Below are 21,575 nucleotides of genomic sequence, written 5' to 3'. Positions count from 1 at the left end.
AAGAAAAATATAAAAATATGTATTTTGTGTAATTTGATGTTATAAAAAAAAGTTAAATATGCTTTTGTCTCTTAACTTTAAGTGAAAATTGGAATTAGTTTCTCTTCAAAACTTTGATTTAATTAGTCTTCCAACTTTATAAATGTATGAATTTAATCCTTTTAACCAAATTTTGTTAATTTTATTTGATGCTTTAAACGCGTTTCTCAGTTGACACTGAAGGAAAAATGTGTCAAATAGTATAAACAACCCAAATGCTATCATGAAACGTGCTTAAAATATCGAATAAATCTAAAAAAGTTCAGTTAAAAGAACTAAATTTATATATTTCTAAAGTTGGAGTACTAAGTTAGGCTAAAATTTTGAAGAGGGACTAATTCCAATTTTTACTAAAAGTTACGGAACCAAAAACATATTTAACCCTAAAAAAATTATTAATCAACTCAAGAGGAAAAAGTTTTTGGAAACTCTTCTTAAAAATATATTCATTTGACCCTTTTTTTAATAATATAATAATTTATATTATTACACTTTTAAATAAAGAAGTAATGTAAACATAACTAAAATATTATTATTTTCCATTATTTTATCCTTTTCAAAATAAAAAAATATCAGGATAAAAAAAAGCTGAGGATCCGATTTCATAACAGTATAAATAGGTGGCTGGAGATGAACGTAAATAACCTTATTACCTTCTTCATCAGTATGATCAGATGTTAAAAACATCATAATATGTTGCTAAAATAAGGTTTTCATTGCCAAAGTGTGTTTCTTCCTCTTTAATATGTAACATTAGGATTATTGCATGCTTCGTTCTTTTCCTAATGTTACAAGTCTATATCTTCATTTTCCTTTTCTATCTTCATGTAATTTGTATGCTTAATTCTAAAAGATATTAAGGTGATTCTTCCTGCACTTCCCTATTTTTCTTCCTACATATAAATTAGGGTTAACTTTATAAATTAATATCTATAAAGAGACGATTATGGTTCACTTTACTATTGATTCAAGTATTTTATAAATTAGAGGATGCGTGAAGTAAAAAAGGGTGCAGGAAGTAGTAGTCGAATAATTAAGGTGTTGAATGAGTGGTATTTCAAATTTACATATTTTCATCTCAATATCTTTATATTTAAAAACGTAATATATTTTCTTTTACTTTTCTTCAAATTATTTTATTTACTAATTTGAATCAAATAGCTAAAGAATCTTTAAAACTACTTTAAAAGCTAGCCACAATTAAAACTTTATAAGAGGTAAAGATACTATCTTTAACTTAATATTTATGAATAATAAGTTTATTAATTTTTTTTCATATTTGATTTATTTTTATTGCAAAAATTCTTGAAATTATCAACAAAATTTTATCCACAGAAATAAATATGAAATAAATTTGAATTATCAATAGATATTATTCACAGATTTTTCAAATTCAATTTATCAACTAATTTTATCAATGGATTTATTATCAACAAAAAATCAGTTGATAATGCATATTTTACTTATCGACAAAAAAAAATTGAGAAAATATGTATTACCAATGAAAAAAATTTGTCAGTGAAAAAAGCGAGAATTTTACCTCCATTTTTCACTTATCGATAGATTTTTCCGTAGAAAAATTTGTTGGTCTCATATTTTACTTATCGACAAAAAAATGTGTCGGTAATATATATTTCACTTCCCAATGAAAACGTCTGTTAGTAAATTTTTCGATAAATAAAATATGAATTATCGACAAAAAATTTCGTCGGTAAATCTATCGATAAAAAGAGTGGGAATTTTCCTCCAAATTTTTCCTCTATCCACGAGAGAATTATTTATTTCGCTCTCTTTTTCGCAGGTCTTCATTTTTGTTACACGATGTAGCCTCTGCATTCTTCCACTATTCTCCATCTCAGCTCAGACCACCGTAGGTACAAGTTTCTTTAACGCACCTCCATCTTCGTTTAACTAGCAGTAGTTCAGAAAGAGACAACGGCACCGGTTACTTTTGGCTATAGGCACCGGCTGTTCACCCGAGGCATATAAAGACGAAGTAAAAAGTGTACACTCTTATGCCTCGGCTGTGAACCAAGTCAAAACGATGTAGAATTTGACCTCCGTTCAAAAGGAACCGAGGCAGTATGGTCACGCCGCTGACCACCACGAGATCGCCATATTTGCACCTTTGTTCATTTTGAATATCTTTCACTCCACACACCGCCAACACGACCATGTGCCACCATGATCTCCCATTGCAGGTTCATCTTTCTCGCATCGGACCACCCAAAACACCACCATAGACCACCTTCGTCCTTCGCGAGAATCGCCCTGCCACCCAATTTCCGAACCACCATCTTCTTCGTCCATCATCAAAAAAATTTTCCAGACCTGCAAAAACACCTAGCCAAGAACCCAATTCATCATCCTCCTCATGCAATGCCTCCATCAATCATCCAACCACCTGCAGTAAAAGCCAAAAACCACTCACACCAACAATAAAAAACCTCCATCCGAAGAAACCTACAAACCAGAATCACAAAATTAATTCGAAAATTCCCAATTCGCATAGCCAAATCGTGATGCTTCACCATCACCACCGTGAGCCAAATAGAGAGTTCCTTCATCTCCAACAACCTCTTCGTACTTCGTCCATGAAACCTACAGAAAAATCCCCAAATTAGACCATGGAATCCCTAATCATGAATTCGCACCTACACAGGAAACCCCCAATTTGTGTCACCGCAAGGAAGACCAAACCCAATGGAGACGCCGGCGTGGATGAACTGTGGCGCCGCGGCCTTTGACGCAGTGAGAGAAACGCGATAGAAGGAGCGACGAAGAGGGGCAAGCACGCGACAGAGGGGCGAGCACGCGACGAAGGAGCGACGAGAAGCGGCGGGGGAGGCGTCACTGTGGACTCCTTGGACGAAGCACCGGAGGCAGCAACGGCGGCACCAGGGAGGCAGCAACGGCAGCACCAGAGAGGCAGCAGCGGCGGCAGCAAGGAGGCACCAACGGAGAAAAAGAAAATGTGAGAGAGAAAGGAAGAAACCAGAGCACGAGGAAGAAAGTAACTTTTAAGTTTTCTCAGACCTAACAAAGGGCTACTGACCTGGTTAAAAGAAAAACCGGTGTCTAAAGGCTTAAAAAAAATTTAAAATTAAAGTTATATGCCTCAGGCTACAGCTTAACCGAAGAAGAAAGTGCCTACGGCCTCAGGTAGACGCCAACCGAGGCATATAATGTTTCAATATTTACATAAACGCCACTGCATTTTTATATGTTCTGGTTTTGTAATAACCGAGGCCTATGTAGCGCGTTAAAAGCCTCCTTTTTTACTAGTGTAGGTCATTGTGTTCACCTACATCGACGTCATTGAGATCTTCCACTCCATCCTCTTATTCTCTAACACACATAGGGGAGGGACAATGTCTTTTTTCTTACTCTTCCACACTCTAAGCATTGTCATCGTCGTGCAATGCAACTGTTGTCCTCCAAGCCCAACCAAAGCCAACGTTTTCCCAATCGTGCAACGCCTCTGTTTGGCATGAACCTTAATTTTTTCTCCAAAATTTTATCAATGCTTGTAATTTGGATTGAAGATATTTTGTTTGAAATGTGTTCATTCTTCTGAATTGGTAAAAATGAAAGAAAGAAGAATGAGAATGAAAGAGGAAAAGAAGATGAAACAGATCGCGATTTTTGTTGATAGAAAATTCCATTAATAATTACCGAAAAATTTTACCAACAGATTTTTTCATCACTAATTACCGATGAAATTTCCCTACTAATTTTTTTGTCAATAATTACCGACAGATTTACCAACAAAAAAATCTATCAGTAATTATGAATGAATTTACCGATAGAAATTGATAATTAGTAGCAAAACAAAGATTGCATCGATAAATTTATCAACAACTTTTTTATCATTAATAAACTGCAAATAATTTAAATTTATCGACAAATTTTGATCGTTAATTTTTCTTATAGTATTTATTAATTTCTAATACATTTAAAGGTATAAAAAAGAGAATAAGTATATAATTACATACAATATCCTTTTATCCAAATAAGTATATCACAAAACTCCTGTTATATGTTGAAGCTTTTTCTGACAATGAACTCTTAAGCAAGGACAATTTAAAAAAAAAAAAAGTTGTCCTTTGTGGACAAGATATTTTTACCTATTAAAATTTAGTATTTTAAAATTATAATTGTTATTTAGTTTTTAGTTTTAATTAGTAAGTTGGATTAATTTTTTTTTATTATTAGTTAAGGCTAACATAGTTCTGACTATTAGTAAAGGTTAATTTAGTTTTGGTTTAAATATAATTAGTGATGAACTTTGGTAATTAAGTTCATTAATGTATTTATTATGGAATAATATTATATTTATTATAGGAATATTCATAGGATTTTGGTGAGAATATTTATTATAATTAATTTATCTAGTATTATTTTTCAATTTTAACGAAAGGGAAGTACATAAGTCTCTCGTAACTTAACTTATGGGCAACTAGTATTATTTAGATATAATGTTGAGTTGATAGTAAATAATTTTTTTAAATAAAAAATAAAAAATTTAAAAAAATATAAACTAACATGATACACGTTATTTATTTTTCATTAACCATTTAAATGTTATTACAAAAAGAAATTGACGAAAATTAGAATCTTATTAAACATCCGAATAAAATGAAGACCAAATTAAACAAAGTAAATGAAAATTGGAACTAGAATTATTGGATTTAAATCTTTTTTTAATTACTGGATTTAATCATAATTAATGTTTTTAGGTTTAATCATTCAGAAAGTCTTTGTTTTTGAGCAAAATTTCAATTTCGTCCCATTATTTTTTAGTTTCTCAATTGGATCCTAATTTTGTAAAAATTATAACAATTAGAAGTCTATTATTAAATTGGATCCAACGGCATTAGTATCTAATTGATGTGCCACGTTAAACTCAGTTTTTAATTGACGTGTACTAAACTCAGTATGAATTGATTTTTGTATTAAAAAATGAATTTAGAGGGCAAACTGGACAAATCCCATTTCTTCTCCGATTGAAAACGTGAGGAGTGGAAACCCTTTCCTTCTCCGTAACCCTAAAATCCTAAAGATATGCACGAAAAAGAAAAAGAGAAAAAGGTCTCTTCCTTCAATCTCCGACAATCCCTTTCTCCCGTCGCGCCTTCCTTTCACCAGCCAAGAACGTCGCCGACATAAACAAATGTTATCACGTTTTAGAATTTGGACCACATAAACAAAGGGACGAGCGACACTTAAAAAAAGCTAAGAAATTGGACCACATAAACAAATGTTATCACGTTTTAGAATTTGTAATTTGATTTCCTTACAATTTTATTACGTTTTTTGCATGTCTGATCTTATCAGTATGTGTTTTATTACGTCCATACAAAAATGATAATTTTGATACCTTAAAAAAAATATCAAGATCTTTTTAATTCTACATGTGTGTATAGAGTGAAGAAAATGTAAAGAAAAGAAATGAAAAAGGTTGAGGATCCGTTTTCATAACAGTATAAATAGGTGGCTTGGGATGAACGTAAATAAGCAAACTAAATCTATCTATCTATTTTTTTCTCTTACTCCTTCTTCTTCTTGTGTTAAGAAAAATGTCAGGCAAGGTCTATATCAATGCCGCATTCCCTTCATCAAAGCCATTCCAAGTCTATTTCTTCATGAAAAACAAGTATATGAGGCTGTATTACACTCCCGGAGAATTAGGTGATGAAATTCTGACTCCTCTTGAATTGGTTAGTACTGGTTTTACATCACTTGCAGGAACGCCATTTGCAGAACAAGGAATAGACTGTTCTTTCAACACTGAAGGCAGTGAAGCATATATCTTCTCGTACAATAACTGTGCCTACATAGACTATGCTCCGAACACAGGAAACGACAGGATCCTCGTAGGTCCTACCACAATCGATGAAATGTTTCCCGACCTTAAAAACACGTGGTTTGCTGACGGTGTGGATGGTGCATTTAGGTCAACCAGAGACAAAGAAGTTTACATATTCAAGGGAAAGCAGTATGCTCGCATTAATTATGATACCAAGAAACTTACTCAGCGCTTTTATGGGATCAGCGAAGGGTTCCCTGTTTTGAAAGGTACGATCTTTGAAAATGGAATTGATACGTGTTTTTCTTCTCATTTGGAGAATGAAGTTTACCTTTTCAAAGGAGACGAGTATGTGCGTATGAAAGTCGACCCACATGGAAGTCAGGACACACTTATGGATTTTGTGATTCCTATCGTTGAAGGTTGGCCAGAACTTAAAGACATTTTGCCACTCTCATGAATCACCTTACCTTCTTTATCCGTATGATCAGATGTTAAAAAACATCATAATATGTGTTTCTTTCTCTTTAATATGTAACATTAGGATTATTGGATGCTTCTTTCTTTTCCTTTTCTGTAAGTGATTCATTCTTTCTATCTTCATGTAATTTGTATGCTTAATTCTAAATCTTATTAAAACTGTGGTGTTGGGTTCTGCAAAGATTTCAAGTATGTGAATGTCCAGGTGATTCTTCCTGCACTTCCCTGTTTTTCTTCCTACACGTGTATAAATCAGGGTTCACTTTATAAATTAATATCTATAAAGAGAGGATTATGGTTCACTTTACTATTGACTCAAGTAATTTATAAATTAGGGATGCGTGAAGTACAAAAGGGTGCAGGAAGTGAATAATTAAGGTGTTCAATGAGTGGTACTTGGATAATGAAATTTTAACATCATTTTTTCACACCATTTTGACACTGCACACGTGTCAAAATGTGGTTGGACGATTTTAAATTAAAAAAGTTAAGGTAAGGATATATTTGGAAGAGAAAAACCAAAGTTTTTTTTTTAATTTGAAATCGTTCAACCACATTTTGACACGTGTGCAATGTCAAAATGATATCAAAAAAATGGTATTAAAATGTCATTTTCCTTTCAAATTTACATATTTTCATCTCAATATCTTTATATTTAAAAATGTAATATATTTTCTTTTACTTTTTTTCAAATTATTTTATTTACTAATTTGAATCAAATAGCAGTACTTTAAAAGCTAGCCACAGTTAAAACTTTATAAGAGGTAAAGATTTTATTGACAAAATTATTGATGAAATTTTATGTACGAAAATAAATATGTTGATAAATTTGAATTATTGACAAATTTTATTGATAAGTTTTGTGAATTAATTTATCAACTAATTTTATCAACAGATTCATTATCTCAACGGCAAAATATGTTGATAATGCATATTTTAATTACCGATGAAAAAATCTGAGATATGCATGACCAATGGAAAAATTTATCAGTAAGAAGAGTGAGAATTTTCTCTCTCATTTTTTCACTTATTGATGAATTTTTTCATCGAAAAATCCGTCAATAATTCATATTTAACTCATCGAAAAAAATTTGTCGGTAATGCATATTTTACTTACCAACAAAAACATTTGTCAATAAAACTTTCGATAAATGAAATATGAATTATCGACAAAAAGTTTCGTTGGTAAAAAGAGTGAGAATTTTCCTCCAATTTTTCCCTCTATCCACGAGAGAATTATTTATTTCACTCTCTCTTTCTCTCGCAGGTCTTTATTTTATTTACATGATGTAGCCTCTGCATTTCTCCACTTCTCCATCTCAGCTCAGGCCACCGCAGCTACAAGTTTCTTTGATGCGTCTCCATCCTCGTTCAGCTAGGTCGTTGTCTCCACCTACACCGATGTCATTAAGGTCTTCCACTTCATCTTCTTCTTCTCTGACACGCGCAGGGGAGGGATAATGCCTCTTTTCTTCCTCTTTCACACTCGAAGCACTGCCACCATTGTGCAATGCAACTATTGTCCACTCAAGCCGACCAAAGCCAACAGTTTCCCACTATGCAACACCTCTGTTTGGCATGAAATTTAATTTTTTTATCCAAAATTTTATCAAAGTTTGTAATTTGGATTGAAGATATTTTGTTTGAAATGTGTTTATTCTTCTGAATTAGTAAAAATGAAAGAAAGAAGAAGAAGAATAAGAAGGGGAAGAAGATAAACTAGATTGCAATATTTACCGACAGAAAATTCCATTGACAATTACCAATAAATTTTACCAATGAATTTTTTATCACTAATTACCGACAAAATTTACCTATTAAGTTTTTTTGTCAATAATTACCTACGAATTCACCAATGAAAAAATCCGTCAATAATTATCAAAGAATTTACTAACAGAGAAATCCATCGATGATTAACAACGAAACAAAAATTTCGTGGATAAATTTATCAACAATTTTTCTACCATTAATAAATCGTCAATAATTTCAATTTATCAATAGATTTCGATCGTGGATAATATCAATTTTTCTTTAGCATTTATTAATTTTTAATACATTTAAAGGTATAAAAAAGAGAATAAGTATATAATTACAACAATTTCCTTTTATCTGAATGACATGAAGTATATCACAAAAATCCTATTATATGTTGAAACTTTTTCTGACAATGAAATCTTAAGCAAAAGGACAATTAAGAAAAATGTCCTTTGTGGACAAGATATTTTTACCTATTTAAATTTAGTATTTGTTATAATCTTAAAATTATACTTGTTATTTAGTTTTTAGTTTTAATTAGTAAGGTGGATTAAGTTTTTATTATTAGTTAAGGTTAACATTGTTCTGACTATTAATAAAGGTTAATTTAGTTTTGGTTTAAATATAATTAGTGACGAAGTTTGGTAATTAGGTTCATTAATGTATTTATTATAGAATAACATTATATTTATTATAGGAATATTCATAGGATTTTGGTGAGAATATTTACTATAATTAATTTATCTAGTATTATTTTTCAATTTTAATGAAAGGGAAATACATAAATCTCTCTTAACTTCTTCGCAACTAGTATTATTTAGATATAATCTTGACTTGATACGTAAATAACATTTTTTAATGAAAATAAATAAATAATTTTTCAAAATATAAACTGTTACATGATACACATTATTCATTTTTCATTAACAATTTAAACCTTGTTATAAAAGAACAAATTGGCAAAAATTAGAATTTTATTAAACATCCAAATAAAATGAGGACAAAATTGAATAAAGTAGACGAAAATTGGAACCAGAATTATATTTAAGTCTTTTTTTCAATTACTGAATTTAAGATATGAATGATTTTAATGGATTAGGTCACTATCATAATTGATTTAAGACATGAATGCTTATAGGGGGATTTTGGTAATTATATATAATACTATGTCATGTAATATTGAGACTGCGGGAAGAGAAGATAATTTTGTTTGGATTTTATTTAATAGATTGATCATATTTGATAAATCTTCAAAATACACTTATTTATTTTATAATATCTTATCTTATTATTATGTTAATTGAGAAATTTGTTCTAATAAATTTGAACTTTTTCTTATTGTGAATATTTTATTAAATTTGATCTTATGAGTTTTTGTAAAACCTTTAATATGGACATTTTTTATGTTTCATTAACCTTTTACATACATTAGAGATGAAGTAGACTAATTAGTGTAATTAGATAATGTTTGATGATCTTAATTTATAGTTTAGATATTGAAGAAAGTAAGAATAGTTATTGATTGATATAATTGATTGTAATGAAAATTTTTTGTTATTTCTTTGGTGAGCATTTCTAAAACAGAAAAAAAAAATTATATGATAAATTATAAAAAAAAAAACTTCAAATTTTTTAATAAAAATTAATTAAAAATACTCAGATTTATTGAATATTAATCAAACTTAAATTTTAAAATACACTCAATTTCAACTAAATTATAGAAAAACTTTCTATACATAAGTGATAGTTAAATAGAGATCTCCTGATTCTTAATTATTTAGACAACAATCATGATTTTTTTCTTTAATATTTAATTTGTATTATTTTTAATTTTATATTTCTAAAATAAATATTTTTAATCAAATTTCCTATCCTGTATAATAATTTAATAAATTCGCATGCGCAACATACTATATTTATATTTAAAAATGAGAACAACAAATATCTTTTTATTTTTTTTTTCTTTGTACTCTAACATGTCAAAAGCTTTAGTTGGAATATAAGAGAATAAATATTTTTTTAATTCCTAAACTTTGATAAGAAATTATAATTTATTTATGTTTCAAATTTTGATAAATAAGTTTTCAAATTTTAGAAAGGAATAAATATAGTATTTTTAATCCACTTTTTAGGATGATTTTTTAATAGCTTACATGGTTTCATATGTTTCGGATTCAAATATCAATTTAGAGCGCGATTTAACAAGCTTAAAAAATTAACTTCATGTTAAAAGACATATATTTAAGTTTGAAAATCAAAATATATCAAAATTTATATTTAAATGTTAATTTAAAACATAATTCATCAAGCTCAAAAAATTAATGTCGTGTTAAAAAGATTATATTATTTGTTCTTTTAAGTTTCAAAATCAAAATGTATTAAAAATAATAATGAGAATGAATTTCAATTTGACATGCAAATTTAGTAAATGTAAAACAAGCTTATGATTAATAATATATAATAATTAATAATATATAATAATGTAATGTTAAAAATTCATTTTTAATAAAAGTATCAGAATATCATCTATACAAATGATAAATCTATTTTGAAATTAGAATATATATATATATATATATATATATATATATATATATATATATATATATATAAACAAAAATAAAATTACTTTATTATATTCACATTGATACGTGACATAATAAAATTACTTTATATTCACATTGATACGTGACATTTTTATTTAATATTAGTAATATCACGTGTCACACCAGTAACTTAACATGTGAATAAAAAAAGAAAAAAAATTAATCATTAAAAGTTAAAGAAATGAATAAAAAAACACATAATTATTTTAATACCTAATTAAAACACTTTATTAAATTGAAAAAAAAATAAATGAATACCAACTTGAAACTTTTCAACTAAAATAACAATTAAGCAAATAATTAAATCATTTGTTTATTTTAAACTTTGATAAATCAATGAAAAAAATATAATCTTTCTAACTTTATTATAAACTTTTAAATTATTCATCACTTGATATATCTCAATTCAAATATCATTTTGGAATACTTTTTATCATAATCAAAAATATTATTATCTTCAGATAAAAATATTATATTTTTTCATTCTTTAAATTTAAAAACCAAAATAAAAAAATAATTATAATTTCACATAATAAATGTAAAACAAGCCTTTAATTAAATTTTTAAATTTCGTTCTTAATCGTTGAACACATATTTTATTTACTACCACAAATAAATAAATATTGAACTCTTTTTACAGCAGTTCATTTAAAACTTATCGATAATTATTTTATGGTAACATTTTAAAATTTATAATAATTTTTCGTTGTTTCAGACTGCAGTTCAGTTCCCTTGTTTCCGCGTATATATATATATATATATACTTAAAAATTAAGCATCGAAGGAGGGAGAAGGAGAAAAATCTTGGAATCTTGTTCCCATCTCTTAACTCCAACGCAATTGCTGTTTGGATCACAGTCCCTTCGATTCCTCCTTTGTATGCACATCATCTCTTCTCTAATTGTTCACGGATCAATGCGTGTTCCATTGTTTCTTGAAACAAATGAAGTCTAAATTTTCTTTCTTTTGGAAAACTAGAAATTGGGTATTCCAAATTCTTCTTTTTTTCTGAACTCAGTTTCAATTTCTGGGCAAGTCCCTGCTATTTTCTGCTCTTAGGGAAATCTAGCAGGAGCAAGATCTGCTGTTATTTTTTTTTTTTGCATGCAATTGTTCAGTGAGGTTGTCTATTTTTTATTGAGCGTCTCAAAGGGTGTCTCATCCAAAAATCCAAGGATCTAAACTTAGTTCGTTGAAATTTCCTATTCTCAGTTGGCTGCATACTATGTGTGGTAGGAAAGCAAATTGTGATGATCTTATAAGCTTTAGAATCACTAGTTGTAAGCAAAGTTTAAGCTACTGATGTGTTATAAGTGAAATTAAGTTAAACTTTGGTTCTTCAGAACCACCATTTTTAGAGTGATTGGAATGTTGTTTTTTTCTTATATTTTTCAGTATTACTTTTAAAGAAATCCAATTTTTTTCCTAGTTTACAATTTATCAAAATAGAGTAAAAATTATATTCGTACAATATGATGTTAATTTGAATTTTTGTTCACTTTCCTAGTTTGGATATTTCGCTACAAGGATAGATTATGTATCTGTTGAACCAATGACTAATGTCACATTCCAATGACTAACTCTATTCGTACTATATGATGTTAATTTTGTTCACTTTCCTAGTTTAGAAATTTCGCTACAAGGATAGATTATGTAACTGTTGAAACAATGACTAATGTCACATTCTACCTGTAAAAAATCTGCATTCTTCCCGTTGATGTTCTGAGTCTTTCTTTCTTAGCTTCGTATTCTTATATTTTTCTGCTTGGCATAACAAAGGTGATATTTCTATACGTGAATTTGAATTATATATTTGTGGATTTTATATCTGTTAAGCTGATGTTAGTGTATTTGTTTGGTCTTGTCATGTGCAGCAAAGCCCAAAAATGGAGGGGACTGTTTTCGCTCCTGCACTGAAAGAACTTGAGCATGTAAAGTCTGAGCATGGAGAAATTTTGAGCAAGCATTTCTTGGAAGTGTGCAAGCACATATTGCCAGTAATAGGTGTGTCTTGTTCATTACCTTGTTATTAGCTCTTAAAAGAAAGAAATAATAGATGCTAACATTTTGCGAGAGTGTTTCCTCCATATATATTTTGTCCTTTTTAATGGTTAGGGATAATCCAATTATCCTTTTTTTTTTAACCTGTAGTGTATTAAATAACACTATATCCGCTAAATTTAAATGAATTATCACCTCTTTGAGCCAGGTAAGATGCATAATGTGAGCTTTTCCATGGTGTACTTTTGTTGATCCTGTTCTGTTAGCATTAATCCAGAGTTTTCTTTTTCTCATCAATACAAATGTGTAAAATGTTTTGATTGCTTTTAATTTTGTTTTCTTGGTCTTTTAGGTATCTATATTCTAGATCCATGACTACTAATGTGCTGAAGTAATTTTTATCTTACAGTCCTACTAACTCTACAACTGCGGCATATTAAACACCAATAGATTGTGAACCATTGCATCCTGGTTTAGTGCTTGTTTAAGCATAAAGGGATACATGTGCCATGGATAAAAGAGCTAACACTTTTCTTGTAACAGATAAGTTTGGAACTGCTTTGGCCCTTGTTAAATCTGACATAGGTGGCAACGTATCGGTATGTTTTTCTGAACTCTTCTATCCGACTCTAATGATATTGTATACTTTGTCAGATGATTTGTTGCAGCTTTGAATATATTATTCTTCACTTCTTCTTGTGGTAACATGATATGGCTATATGTATCCAATGGTTTTTGATTATGATTCATTTTGTTTTAATTTGTGGGTTTCTATCTGATTTACATAGAGTGTTTTTAACTTGAAATTTTAATAATTATAAGTGTGTACATTATCTAAGCCTTGGGATCATATGATTTGTTCTAATTCTATACCTCTCTGATTTTCTCGGCAGAGATTGGAAACTATGTATTCCTCCAATCCATCCAGATTCAACTACCTGTACAGTTTGGTACAGGTCGAGGTCGAAACTAAAACTGCTAAATCATCATCTAGTTGCACCAATGGGCTTCTTTGGCTGACAAGGTAATGAACATCATGCAGTTGCATTTAACTTGTGTTTTCATGTTGGTATGACATTCCTAACTCTGTTTTTTTGGAGAACTTTATCTAAAATTTGTAATAGGGTTAATTTTTTTTATTTCAATCATACATTGGATCATGTAACTAGCCAACAGGTTAAAGATTAGATAAAAAAAATGCCTCTATACTTAGAAACAAATTTCTGGAAGAAGTCTCAACTCTCAAGAGTCCCTTGAGGCATGCTTTCCAAAATTTGGATCTAAATGTGACTTGAAACTGGCCATAATTAATAGATGTTGTATAGAAACATTAAACATCAATGTGTGTATACAGAATACATGCATGTGCAGATACAAGTATGTTTAACATTACAAATTTGCCTTGATGCTCGTATGTAACTTATGTTGTGGATGAGCACAGACCACTGTCTCTTTTTTCTTGTAGAAGATCCCACGTAGACTAAAAATAAGATGAATTTACAATATATAAGTGTTACAAACCTCACCTAACAATCTGGTTTTGTAAAGTTAAATTAAACTTAAAGTTTACCTTTTAAGACTTCTAAATGATTATAACCATAACTCGTATCTAGTCTGTTTGAAATAAATGGAAAACTAGTATTGAAGGCCACAGGTTTGGAGTCACGTGATTTTCATGAAGTAAAATTGAACACGTGGAATGGTGATTCAGCAGGACAAATAATAGAACAAGCTTTGAGGTGAAAATTGGAGGTCATTTCATACCACAAGCTACATGGTTTAGTTACCTTGGTTTTTTCTCCACAAACTGGTGGAAAAAACAAGGGGTGATGTAAATTACAAAATTTAAAGTGGGTGGATGAATTCAAAAAATGCTTTAGGTCTATTGTGACCAAAGAAGCTTATCAAGCTTACTGAAATTTTGTGAGCTAAGGTACTGAGTAAGGAAAAGAATAGAAGAAGGTGAAAAATACGTCTTGATATTGTGATGTGTTACAAACTTACAAGGTGATGATGTTGTCCATAAATCCTGAAGTTACTTATACTAATATTAATCTTAACTAGATATTAAACAAATAATGATATTAGGAAACATGGAAACCAATAAAATAGATAAAATAACCCTAAGAATTAATCTCAAGGATAACATAAAATATTCTAAGATGCAATCTTCATATTCTATAGAGTTTACAAAATGAGTCAACTAACCAGACTATTTTGAACCAAACTGGTAACAAGTAGATCTTGAGTTTATGTTAAGTCAAAAGTAAACGTGGACCCTCTTTACCCTGATCTGATAAAAAACTGCTGAAAGATAAAAAGTTATTCAGGTTTTCACTGGGTTTATGCTCCATTTTGGAGACATAAATGGAATTGTGGTTTTTGACCTAACTCATTATGGTCTGCATCCCATATTAGGCTTGATATTTTGTTTCGTCACCTCTTATATGTTAGATACTCTGAATAATTCTGTGGTACTTTAAGTCATGTTAGTTGAATCTAGATAGACAAATTATGTATTGGAGAGCTTGTATTTTAAATGTAAATCATTTCATATAGTGAATAGTAATATTCATAAACATTTAAAAAATTTACCATATACTTACATATAAGACATAAAAACATGCAAAGATATCATTAATAGCAATGGCATAGTCAAAAAGAGTGATTGTAGTGTATTTCTTGCACAGTTTCAGTAACACAGCCTCTAAGAAACACTGTTGTTGCTGTGCTTAAAATTCTTATAACAGTAGCTATACGATACCAAACAAACTTTGCACTATAGTCATCCAAAAAATAAGTACTGTTGGTAGCTACTGCATGATTACTGCAGACTATGGTTGCTGCTTTACTTGTATTCGTACTGAGCTGAGGTGCTAATGCTTCCCGCAGGGATAAACTTTCTTAGTCAGACTTCCTTGATAGGTGAGACTTCCACGAAAGCACGTATAAGAAGAATCTTAGTATGCAAGGCCTTCGATCTAAAGGAGTGAGACCCAAATTTGGTTTCACCTGCAGTTCTGGCTGCAATTGTGATTCCGAGTGTGATACTAATGATACAGCACTGATTCGGGAGCATAAATGAGTTTTCCAGCAATTTGTATCATGGGGTTGTGAATTGTATCATATTGTGCTATATGAATCCTACATCATGCGATACTTACTACCACGCTCTAAACATATTAGTATATGATTACAATATTATAAGATAGTTTCGTACATTCTAACAAAGCTCAATGGAAAACTTTACCTTATAGCAATAAAAATAGCTGTTTGCAAGAACATTACTGCCTTGCAAGAGAGACAAGTGGACATACAAGAAAGCTTAAAATTAGGAAAGAATATTGGGGAGAAAGTAGGCGGTGAGGAAAAAGATGATAATTTTTTCTTAAGATTGCTTGACCATGTGAGAAATAGACCAATAGAAGCTCCGGTGAGAAGAGCTGATAACATGAAGACCAATAGAAAGCCCAATAAATAGAGGCTGAGGACAATAAAAGGGGAATCGTAGGGATAACCATAAAAAGGATTTAGATCTAAATGTCTGTTGTGTAGGCTTGATTTTTTTTCGCAGTACAATGATGGTCATTTAGCTTTCTCCAACATATCAGGAGACAACTTGTGTTGTCATTGTATGAAACTATGATGAATATTTTAAATTTGGTTCAATTAGATTTTATCTTTTATTTCTTAAGACTGTTATGAAGCTTCTGCTAGTTCTGCTTATCTTTCTCAAGTTGTTGAGATACTAATGTGATAATTATTTTTATTTGGTTGTCTGAGATCTTAGCTAATGAGTAGTAAGTGTCATTGCCATATTTATCCTTGTAATATTATTTATGCTATATTTATTTCACTAACTGGTAAAATCTTTAGGGCAATGGATTTCTTGGTGGCTTTGTTCCGAAACTTAGTCGAGCATGAAGATTGGACAATGTACCAAGCTTGTACAGATTCCTATAACAAGACTCTGAAGAAGTGGCATGGCTGGCTTGCTAGCTCAAGCTTCTCTGTAATCTTATGTTTAATTCTTTGTAGATATAATGTTGAATGTTATCATAAAAAAAAATATTATTGACTTATCAGAGGTCTATAAATCATCTTGCTACTCTGGAATGTCAATGGCTGGGCATTGAAATAGTCTTCCTAGAAAATGCTGTTGAGTTTACCATTTGCATAATTGTGTTGTCAATTTTCTACTACCTCTGCACTTTATCACGACAGTGCTTGATATTCAATGTTGTATGAAATAGTGTAAGTTTCAATATTATTACTTTATATGTCCTAATTTCCAGTATTCAGACATGTAGCATTAAGGTTTCTAATTCAAAGTAAATGAGCCGAATGATGTCGTGATCATGTAAAACATTACTCCAGCAATAAATAAGCTTGCATCTTCTAGTTTCTTCGCACTTTACATTAGTCAATGTAATTTAGATTAAAGCATTTAAATACCATGCAATTTTACCTTATCTATGTGTCTGTCGTTGTTTGTTTGTCTTGTGTTTTTTCTTTTGTTTTATTTTGTCTTTTTCCACTGTTCTTTTGTCTTAGCTAGGAACTGACTGTACATTGTATGAAACTGAATATGGTTTTGGGCTGTGTACTACATGTTTGACCTACAGGTTGTCATGAAGCTTGCTCCTAGTAGGAAAAAGTTCATGGAGGTGATAGGAGGCACCGGCGATATCAATGCTGACATTGGAAAGTTTTGTACAACCTTTTCTCCTCTACTCGAAGAAAATCACAAGTTTCTGGTAAGAAATAAGATATATTGGATCATTTTTATGCATGTAGAATGACATTTCTTTTAGATTATCTTGATTCTGAAGAATTCATTTTGAGGAAAATTAAGTTTGAAGTAAGATGATTTATATTTGGAAAGCTAGTATACAATTTTCAAACCAATGCAAAAGCTATATATTTAGAGAAGAAAATTTTGAGGGGTGGAGGTGGGAAGCAATCTATGTTAGCCATTTTAAACCTTTCACCCATGAACTCATCAAACTTATCTTTTTGAACAGGCTCGTTTTGGCTTGGATGACATGAAAGCATCATGAACCACAGATTCATGGTCAGAAATTCGATTACATGCTCTGATCAATTTTACTAGCACAATATACAAGCACTGACTTTCATCCTTCTCTGCTAAGTACTCTATTAAGATCTTACACTGTATCTTTGTGATATCAAAGTCGGTCCCTATTAGTTAGTTTATTACAAAGGTTAATGCTAAGGTTAATGGTTGTTTAGGAACTTGTTTTCTGAAATACAGTATAAAGGAAACATTGATATTCATAATACTATTTTATTCGTAACAAGAAGAATAGATTACAGATAATTTGTGGTTTTTGAGATATGCACATATCTTTGTGAGTCACGATTCGATTGAATTATTACATTTATATCTTATTATCCAATCAAAAGCTCGTTAGACCCTGTGTCTTTTGTAAGGGTTTATAATGCAAAACATTAACCAAAATGAATAAAAATAAAAGTGTTGTATAATATAAAAAAAAAAATAAAAAATCAAAGAATACAAATATAACTTACTCATAAAATAATAATTAATAACATTATATAATGACTATATAATTTTTAATAAATGTATTTTTATTGATAATAATGATGATGATAAATTATAATTTATTTTTATATGATAATATATAATCAACACTTTCTTACAATAACTTTTTAACACTTTTTCGATTGATAAAGTTTATTAAATTGTTATTTTTTTCAAAATTATCTTGTTAAAAAAATTTCTCTTTGTATAAAATGTTAATTTTCTTGATCACGTGTAGGTTTTACAAAGTTATACTTCAATTCTTATACCAATTGGTGTTTTCCAATAAATATATGAATATATATAATTACTAAATTTACATCTTTAAATAATGACAATAATCATTCTTGATTTCTTTTCAATTTTATATTCAAATTAGAATTGGGAACGAATATTTATATACTTTGAAAATGTAATATTTAATTTTATTTTATTTTTACATCACTATACATACATTTCTCGTAACTTGGAATTTTTTTTCCTTTTTTTTTTAATTCAAACTTTTAAATTTTAAAAATGTGTATGAAATACTATGAAAACAAATTCTCCATTTATGAGTGAGAAAGCTAAGGGTCCCCATTTTCTTATTTTTGTTTTGAAATGTTTACATCAAGACTCACAATCTTGCACCATATTTCGTTGAATGATACATATACAATATTTTATTTACCTCCTTATTTTGTATAACAAAATACTATATTAATAATAAAAATAATAAATACAAAATAAAAATCATAATAAAATAATAATTTATAAAAGTGTAAGTTGAGAAGAAAATGAAAGTGTTAAAATATAATCATTCTAAAAATAAACAATTCATAAAAAGTTGAAAAGGATAAAACATTTGTCTTATTAATAGAATGAATTGTGAACCTTTGATTTAGAAAGGATAGGAGTCCCAAAAATAGGTTTTGCACCTGAAAAATGAAGTGCTACATAGCTGGATTTTCACCTAAAAAGACGTTGAGCTACTGGTTTTGATTTGAGGAAGAGGGTGGTTGATCAAAAACTAATGTTGTTTTTGTTTTCACTTTTGAGATTATGCCACCCTGAAGACTCCCTCTTCATGGTTGGTTATTTCTCCCACACAACCACCAACACGAACCAACCATGCATATCTTTTTCTCTGCATGACACTTACCTTCAAACTTTACATCCATTCATGTCTGTATCTCAATGCTTCCTCACTTCTTCGTGCTTCAGCTTTTCTGATTTCAACAATATTACCACCTTATCTAAACTCATACATATAATATGATTTATGTAAACTTTTCTTCTCAAAGTAGACAGGTAGGTCTTCTTGATAATAACTACACCTATTTCTTTTCTTACCGTAAGACAAATAAACTTTCTCAAACATGTCATCAAAATTATATCAGTTGTTAGAGGGAAGGTTTCTTATTATGTTATCAGTTTAATTACTCACTTTTTTCTTTTCTTTTCTTTGCTTTTCAGAAGGGTTTTAGCTTATTCCATTGAATATTCAACACAATCAGCACCAATATTTTAAGTGAAAGATTTTTGGTGTAGATATCAACAAACTTTATTTACATTGATTAATGTCGACCAAGGTGAAAGGCTTCCTTAAAGGATTTAAATACATTTCCCAGATATTTGGTAAGTGTGCATTCTACATTCCCACACAGAAACTAAAATCAAAACTACATTTTTCTTAGTGAATTTTTTGAAACATTTTTCTTTAAGAATATATATATACATAAAGAGAAGAACAAACACAAGCATTTCCAAAGCAGGGAAGGTAGAAAACTGATAGAACAGAAATGCTTTCTTTAGAGGGTTTTATGCAAATAAAAATGCTTTATTTTTCTCAAACTTGTTTAGTTTTGTTGCATCTTTTTGCTTGCTGATGAGAAAACTGAAAAATTATGCTCAGAATTTGAAAATTTAAAACTACAAATTATGGTGATACCTATTTTGCAGACGAGAAAGAAGAACAGTTTCAAATTGGGTTACCAACTGATGTAAAACATGTGGCACATATTGGATCAGATGATCCATCAGCAAATGCACCAAGCTGGGTACTATTCTCTTTCTCTACTCTAACAGTTTTTGTTTAGGTGATAACTCTTCCTTAATTAAGAAACATTAGTCTGTGTGCAATTTAAAATCTTATGCAGATGACAGAATTCAAAGGAGGAACTAAAGAAACCTCATCAGTGATGAACCCTAATCCAGAAGGTTTGAACATATCTCTCTAATTAGTATATTTTACATGTTTGTTGACACTTTCATCTAATAATGAAAATTTTCATTCTCCACTCTCAATATTTAAAAATAAAAAACATAACTTTAATGAAAACACTGTGAGCATTCAAAATCTATAAGCTTTTCATAATTATGTGCAGAAGATATATTTACACAGAACATGTGCAAGAAAGGGAGAGAAACAAAAACTAAATACCTTTATAATGCTGTTTAGATAAAATTAATTTTGACCTAAAATCTTTCTGCAATTTATTCGTTCAAATTCAGGTGAACGCGAGAAAAGTTCGAGACATTCGAAGTCCCGCCACCACCTCATTCCCAAGTCCCGTCACCAATCCATAGAGACGGAGAACAACGCGCCTAGACCGAAGAGCACGCGCCGCAGTCATCGGTCCTCCGACCCCTCCGCAGAGACCACAAACCAAGACTCTTCCACCGGCGGCTCCCGCCACCGGCGACACCGGCGCGGGTCCAACCCAGGCGGTGAATCGCCTTCCGCTCAGGATATGCCGCCGAGAAGCAGCCGGCGGAAATCAAAGAACTTGGAGGACGGTTCCGTGAAGAAATCGTCGGCAAGATCGTCGAAAGGAGACTCTCTGAGTGACATTTCGATTTCAGATTTTGGGTCTGGTTCTGAAAGTGGGCCCCTTGAGCCCATTAGGGTTTAAATTGGGCTGAGTGAAAGTAATTTGTGAAGAAAGAGTTTAGGGAGGGAGAGAGAGAGAGAGAAGAGAAAGATTGATATGCTGTTTTGCAATTTGTAAATTATTATTTCAGGTTTTTATGCAATTCTTTTATTGAAGTGTGATTTCAACTTCAATTCCTTTTATCTTCACGATTTCCTCTTTTCTTTTTTAATTTATTTACTGAAATTAATGTATTATGTTTCATTTATTCACTATCACAATTTAATGTGAATTAAAAGAAAAATCAAATTGTTAAAGTTGTAAAATAAATAATTTAATAAAAAATTAGCATTCAAGCAAGAATATAATGTGTACTTGTAACACAAATAAAACTTACCAATAATCATAATACTTAGGAACAAATAATTAAAACTCTATGGCAGTCTTAGCATTTATCATAGATGTAT

General features: G+C 30.1%; 4 protein-coding genes and 1 long non-coding RNA gene across 6 annotated transcripts; 4 read left to right on the top strand and 1 right to left on the bottom strand.

The window, feature by feature from the left end:
- Positions 1-2,053: 2,053 nt before the first annotated feature.
- LOC111242360 lies at positions 2,054-3,177 on the bottom strand. Its single transcript, XR_002669241.1, has 3 exons — positions 2,723-3,177; positions 2,571-2,640; positions 2,054-2,443 (listed from the first exon to the last, which is right to left on the bottom strand). It is a non-coding gene; the product is annotated as an uncharacterized LOC111242360 (long non-coding RNA).
- Positions 3,178-5,605: 2,428 nt separating this feature from the next.
- LOC106770008 (albumin-2-like) lies at positions 5,606-6,308 on the top strand. Its single transcript, XM_014655829.2, has one exon. The coding sequence runs from the start codon at positions 5,619-5,621 to the stop codon at positions 6,306-6,308; it is 690 nt and encodes a 229-aa protein (XP_014511315.1). The 5' UTR covers positions 5,606-5,618.
- A 5,159-nt stretch (positions 6,309-11,467) lies between these two features.
- On the top strand, positions 11,468-18,049 carry LOC106772786 (glycolipid transfer protein 1). 2 transcript variants are annotated; one of them, XM_014659372.2, is made up of 7 exons: positions 11,468-11,566; positions 12,564-12,693; positions 13,234-13,289; positions 13,584-13,714; positions 16,567-16,702; positions 17,316-17,447; positions 17,715-18,049. In XM_014659372.2, exons 2-7 carry the CDS (start codon positions 12,576-12,578, stop codon positions 17,748-17,750), a joined length of 609 nt encoding a protein of 202 aa, XP_014514858.1. In that variant the 5' UTR covers positions 11,468-11,566; positions 12,564-12,575; the 3' UTR covers positions 17,751-18,049. The 2 variants fall into 2 exon arrangements, with proteins under 2 accessions (XP_014514858.1, XP_014514857.1); XM_014659371.2 differs by having other exon boundaries at positions 11,542-11,674.
- A 1,028-nt stretch (positions 18,050-19,077) lies between these two features.
- LOC106770007 (CRIB domain-containing protein RIC1-like) lies at positions 19,078-20,749 on the top strand. Its single transcript, XM_022785377.1, has 3 exons — positions 19,078-19,873; positions 20,198-20,295; positions 20,395-20,749. The coding sequence occupies exons 1-3, from the start codon at positions 19,816-19,818 to the stop codon at positions 20,473-20,475; spliced, it is 237 nt and encodes a 78-aa protein (XP_022641098.1). The 5' UTR covers positions 19,078-19,815; the 3' UTR covers positions 20,476-20,749.
- On the top strand, positions 20,643-21,150 carry LOC111242237. Its single transcript, XM_022784532.1, has 2 exons — positions 20,643-20,646; positions 20,750-21,150. Exons 1-2 carry the CDS (start codon positions 20,643-20,645, stop codon positions 21,148-21,150), a joined length of 405 nt encoding a protein of 134 aa, XP_022640253.1.
- Positions 21,151-21,575: the final 425 nt, after the last annotated feature.

The sequence above is a fragment of the Vigna radiata genome, chromosome 8 (genome assembly GCF_000741045.1).
Source record: "Vigna radiata var. radiata cultivar VC1973A chromosome 8, Vradiata_ver6, whole genome shotgun sequence".
NCBI lineage: Eukaryota > Viridiplantae > Streptophyta > Magnoliopsida > Fabales > Fabaceae > Vigna > Vigna radiata.
The sequence above is the reverse complement of the archived record's forward strand: the minus strand, read 5'-3'. Positions and strand labels throughout refer to the sequence as shown.

Excerpts from the sequence above, each read along its gene's own strand:
- LOC106772786 (XM_014659371.2), top strand. The coding sequence starts at position 11,633 with ATGAAGTCTAAATTTTCTTTCTTTTGGAAAACTAGAAATTGG. Across the intron at positions 13,290-13,583 it reads ACATAGGTGGCAACGTATCG|AGATTGGAAACTATGTATTC; the intron begins GTATGTTTTTCT and ends TTTTCTCGGCAG. Across the intron at positions 17,448-17,714 it reads AAGAAAATCACAAGTTTCTG|GCTCGTTTTGGCTTGGATGA; the intron begins GTAAGAAATAAG and ends CTTTTTGAACAG.
- LOC106770008 (XM_014655829.2), top strand. The coding sequence starts at position 5,619 with ATGTCAGGCAAGGTCTATATCAATGCCGCATTCCCTTCATCAAAGCCA.
- LOC106770007 (XM_022785377.1), top strand. The coding sequence starts at position 19,816 with ATGTCGACCAAGGTGAAAGGCTTCCTTAAAGGATTTAAATACATTTCC. Across the intron at positions 19,874-20,197 it reads ATACATTTCCCAGATATTTG|ACGAGAAAGAAGAACAGTTT; the intron begins GTAAGTGTGCAT and ends CCTATTTTGCAG. Across the intron at positions 20,296-20,394 it reads CAGCAAATGCACCAAGCTGG|ATGACAGAATTCAAAGGAGG; the intron begins GTACTATTCTCT and ends AATCTTATGCAG.